Below are 5,000 nucleotides of genomic sequence, written 5' to 3' on the forward strand. Positions count from 1 at the left end.
GCCCCCCGCAAAACCACGGGGGCGAGATCCTATGCTTCCGGCCTATGAATGCAACCTGATGAACGCTCAACCAAGTGCATCGGTTGCTCGTCATGCTCAAGAAATTTAGCTGCATTTCTCTCCCGTCATGCTCCACTTGGCGGCTCGGGGCCCGGCTCCTTCTTTCCTCCTCTCGTTTTCTTTCTTTATTTTTTATATTCCTTCTTTCCTTTTCCCCTTCCTTTACCCTTACTTACTCACTCACTCACTCACACACTCCCCCCCCCCCCTCTTTCTCTCTCTCTCTCTCTCTCTCTCTCTCTCTCTCTCTCTCTCTCTCTCTCTCTCTCTCTCTCTCTCTCTCTCTCTCTCTCTCTCTCTCTTTTCTCTCTCTCTCTCTCTCTCTCTCTCTCTCTCTCTCTCTCTCTCTCTCTCTCTCTCTCTCTCTCTCTCTCTCAGTAACCAGAAACCCGAAGACAGAAACTCTCTCTCTCTCTCTCTCTCTCTCTCTCTCTCTCTCTCTCTCTCTCTCTCTCTCTCTCTCTCTCTCTCTCTCTCTCTCTCTCTCTCTCAGTAACCATAAACCCGCCGACAGAAATCCGCAACAACCCAAACGCAAACGGAGCAAGGAACGGCGAAATCAAAGTCAGAGAACGATATAACCATTCTTTATTAACGGGTGACATTATGAATATAAAGAAACTCTTCTCGTGGACTTCCAGGACGCGCTCTCTGTAGGTGTGGCTCCCTCGCCCGGGCTCCCGCTATCATATTATGCAATGCTATACAAAAATAAAAATTTGACCTCGACTGTGCATGCCTTCCCTCCCCCCCCCCCCCTAAAGAAAAAAATCCTCTTTTATTCTTAATTTTATATCTTTTTTCTTCTCTCATTTTAAACTGGGTTCCTTAAAACGAACCCATTTATAAGACAGCGTGCGATTAAAATCCCAGGAATAGGGAGAATGGTGAAGAATAGGAATAATAATAATAATTATAATACTAATAGGAAGAAAGGAAAATAAAAAATACACATAGAGTCACACACATGCGCTAAAACCTGTCGTACCTTCGAAAATAGGTTTGATTCTGTCCCACAATGGCGGGCCGGCGGGAGCCCGAGAGCACAGGCGCCAGAGCACTTTCTTCTCCTTGAATCTGGGCGGGAAAACTCGCCCAATGGGAACCGACTGAGCAACATAAAAAGATAACATTTATCATTACCGATGTTTTAAAACTAACGGCTAAATAACGTTCATAAAAAGTGTTTGTTTGTTTGTTTGTTTTTTTTTCTTTTCTTTTTTTTTATTTAAAAAATCCTATCCAATCGACATTGGACACAACAACTCGGCAGCGCGCCTGGTAGGGTCATCACACCCTTCCTCTGGCTAAGACTTTCAACCTTCTAGCGATAACAAAGGAGATTGTACATTATATACATCATACACCATATCATGATTTCCACACTTACCAAAAATACACTTTAACTCTCGAAAGAATCAGTCTTTTTGTAAAGGGGGAGGGGGAGAAATTACCCCACCGGGAAGTATATCTCCTTTAAAAAAAATTATCTTCATCTCTACGAATACATCGATGAACAAAGTGACATCTTGTCAGTTCTTAAAAACAGAATAATCATGATAAGACTGAATTTTATAAAAATCCCGCCTGCAACATCCTCGAGAAAGTTGAGCCATATCTAGCGGGGTTCTCCCTGCCTGTCGAGAAGGCGTACTAAGACGAAGACAAAGACACAGACACAGACACGGATACGGACAAAGAGAAAAAGAGCCTCCTCGACAACACCTAGCCGGTGGGCGGGTGGGCGGGCAAGCAAGTGGGCAGGGGGACAGGTGAGCGGGTGGGCGGGCAAGCAAGTGGGCAGAGGGACAGGAGGGCGGGTGGGCGGGCGTGCGGGCGCTGGCTGCTGGAACTCCCATCTGGCATCAGCCGTGTCATGAGGTACCCACCCACCTCCTCCTTCCGTCCCCACCCAAACACCCGCCCACTCGCCCACCCGCCCACCCAAACACACGCCCTCGCTCCTCCAAACCCCTTTACCGCTAACACGTCACAGCCCCCTGACGCTGCTCCCTGATCCCAAGAAAATACAATCGCAGCGTGCCTTCTACAGCAAACGTAACTTTTTTTCTTTTTTTTATCTAATTTACATTCTTTATTCGTAAATCTATTTATCCTTTAGCTTGTGGCAGTGAGAGTTCCAGAATCCTCCGAAATGTCTAACGGACTGACTAACGTCCGGTCGCCCAGGAGAAAGAGAGGGGGGGGGGGGGGGTGAGACGCTGCCAAAGGAGGAGGAGGAGGAGGAGGAGGAGGAGGAGGAGGAGGAGGAGGAGGAGAAGAAGAAGAAAAGAAGGGAAGGGAGGAAGGGGAGGGAAGTGGTGTTCTCACAGGAGATGCCATGGAATTCTATGTATCGCTGGATCACGCTCTCTCTCTCTATTCATATCTATCTCTATTAATCTCTCCCTCGCCCTCCCTCTCTCCCTCTCTCCCTCTCCCTCTCCCTCCCTCCCTCCCTCCCTCCCTCTTCCTCCCTCCCGTCTCCCTCTTCCCTCTTCCCTCTCCCTAAAATGAGGAGAAGGGGGAGGAGGTGGAGGGGAAGGGAGAAGGGGAAAAGGAGGGGAGGGGAGGGGAGGGGAGGGGAGGGAGAAAAGGGATGAGAGGGGATTAGAAAGAGGGGGAAGGGGAGAGGGGGATAAGAAAAGGGAGGGGAAGAGGAAGGGGTATAGGAAGAGGGGATAGGAAGGTGGGGGAGGGAAAAGGGGGCACCTAAAATATGCTGGCCACACACACACACACACACACACACACACACACACACACACACACACACACACACACACACACACACACACACACACACACTTTCACGTGACCCTGACCTCGACTAAAATCCCTCGCCTTAGTCCTCTCCTGGACTCCATTCTCCATTATACACAAAGACATTGCATAAAATCTTAAGTATGGTTTAAAATGCGTTTATCACTGTCCAAAGAGTGAGCGAGCGTACAAACAAATGAACGTGGATGTAAGTTTACGTCAATGTGTGCGAAAAAAGAAGAAATAAAAGGTGAATGAAATCTCTAAAGAAATAAAAATCAAAACAGGATTTTCTTTCAAGAGAATAAAAAAAAAAACAATAAATAAAACATTTTAAAAACATGAAATGAATGAATGACGATGAATGAACATTCCATTTCCCTCTCTCCCTCTTTCCCTTTCTCCTTCTCTTCCTCTCTCCTTCCCTTCCTATCTCCATCTCTTCCTCTCTCCTTCTCTTCTCTTCCTCTCTCCTCTTCTCTCCTTCACTTCCTCTCTTCCACCTCCTTTTTCTCACAATTCCTCGAACACCCTCCTCCTCCTCCTCCTCCTCCTCCTCCTCCTCCTCCTCCTCCTCCTCCTCCTCCTCCTCCTCCTCCTCCTCCTCCTCCTCCTCCTCCTCCTCCTCCTCCTCCTCCTCCTCCTCCTCCACCTCCTCTTTCATCTCCACCTCATCCTCCTTCGTCTCCACCTCCTCTTTGTTCCTCTTCCTTCCTCCTCCCCCTCCTTCTCCTCTCCCCCCCTCTACTGCGACGACGCCGCCGCCTGCGCCTTCTTCCTGTCCGCCGCCGCTTTGTTGGCTGCCGCGGCCTTGTTCTTGTTGGAGCTGGTCTGGTCCTCGGAGGGCGGCGGGGGCACGTAGGGGCGCCAGTTCAGGCACTTGGGGTCGATCTCCTTGTAGTCCGCGCGCCGCCGCTTCTGCCGCTCCAGGAACTCCTCCAGAAGGTCCTGTTGGGGAGAGAGAGGCGGGGGAGGAAGGGGGAAAGGGAGGGGGCGCGGAGAGAGAGGGGGGAGGGGGAGAGATGGGGAAGGGGAAGGGGAGGGAGGGCGAGGGGAAAGATGGGGAAGGGGGAGGGGGGAGGGAAGAGACCAGGAAAGATAGAAGGGGAGGGAAGAGGGGAAAAGAAGGGGAATGGGAGGGGGTAGAGGTAGACACGGAAGAGGGTGAGAGGCGAAGAGGATATGGTGAGAAGAGGATGAGAGGAAGAGAGAGTAGGGAGTGAAGGAACAAGGAAGATGGAATTGGGGAGAGAGGGGGAGGGTGAGAACGGAATGGGAGAGAAGCGGAGAGAAGGAAGGGGTGGAGAAGGGGAGGGCGGGTCAGAGAAGGGGGGGGGGGGAGGAATTAAGAGGGTGCAGGTGAAGAGACGTGGTTAGAATGCAGTTCAATTGTTATGGGGGTTAAATTTCGGGAAATAATTAGATTCAAAAGTGTTATAATGCACATATTCCATACAATGACTTAATATTTACATAAGTTTATACATATGTTTCATGCATGTGTCTATAGTACGTGCATATATGTATATATATGCATGTGTGAGTGTGTGTGTGTGTGTGTGTGTGTGTGTGTGTGTGTGTGTGTGTGTGTGTGTGTGTGTGTGTGTGTGTGTGTGTGTGTGAGTGTGTGTGTGTGTGTGTGAGTGTGTGTGTGTGTGTGTGTGTGTGTGTGTGTGTGTGTGTGTGTGAGTGTGTGTGTGTGTGTGAGTGTGTGTGTGTGTGTGTGTGTGTGTGAGTGTGTGTGCGTGCAAGTATAAGTATAAGTGTAAGTGTTAAGTGTAAGTGTAAGTGTAAGTGTAAGTGTAAGTGTAAGTGTAAGTGCAAGTGTAAGTGTAAGTGTAAGTGTAAGTGTAAGTGTAAGTGTAAGTATAAGTATAAGTATAAGTGTTAAGTGTTAAGTGTTAAGTGTAAGTGTAAGTGTAAGTGTAAGTGTAAGTGTAAGTATAAGTGTAAGTGTAAGTGTAAGTGTAAGTATAAGTATAAGTGTAAGTGTTAAGTGTTAAGTGTAAGTGTAAGTGTAAGTGTAAGTGTAAGTGTAAGTGAAAGTGAAAGTGAAAGTGAAAGTGAAAGTGAAAGTGAAAGTGAAAGTGAAAGTGTAAGTGTAAGTGTAAGTGTAGGTGTAAGTGTAGGTGTAAGTGCCTGTGTGCGCGTGCGGCGGTCCCCTCCTCACCTGTCTC

The 5,000-nt window shown here is 48.5% G+C and overlaps 1 protein-coding gene across 1 annotated transcript in view; it reads right to left on the reverse strand.

Moving 5' to 3' along the window:
• Window positions 1–3,481: 3,481 nt before the first annotated feature.
• Window positions 3,482–5,000, reverse strand: part of LOC125043299 (histone acetyltransferase KAT7-like) — a 12,419-nt gene continuing 10,900 nt past the window's right edge. The window contains exons 3-4 of the mRNA XM_047639342.1: window positions 4,994–5,000; window positions 3,482–3,771 (exon numbers count right to left, since the gene is read on the reverse strand). The exon at window positions 4,994–5,000 is cut by the window's right edge and continues 100 nt beyond it. Of these exons, the coding sequence (XP_047495298.1) occupies window positions 3,568–3,771; window positions 4,994–5,000 (211 nt within the window). The 3' untranslated portion in view covers window positions 3,482–3,567. The remainder of the gene's footprint in view (window positions 3,772–4,993) is intronic.

The sequence above is a fragment of the Penaeus chinensis genome, chromosome 33, assembly GCF_019202785.1.
Source record: "Penaeus chinensis breed Huanghai No. 1 chromosome 33, ASM1920278v2, whole genome shotgun sequence".
Taxonomy (NCBI): Eukaryota; Metazoa; Arthropoda; class Malacostraca; order Decapoda; family Penaeidae; genus Penaeus; species Penaeus chinensis.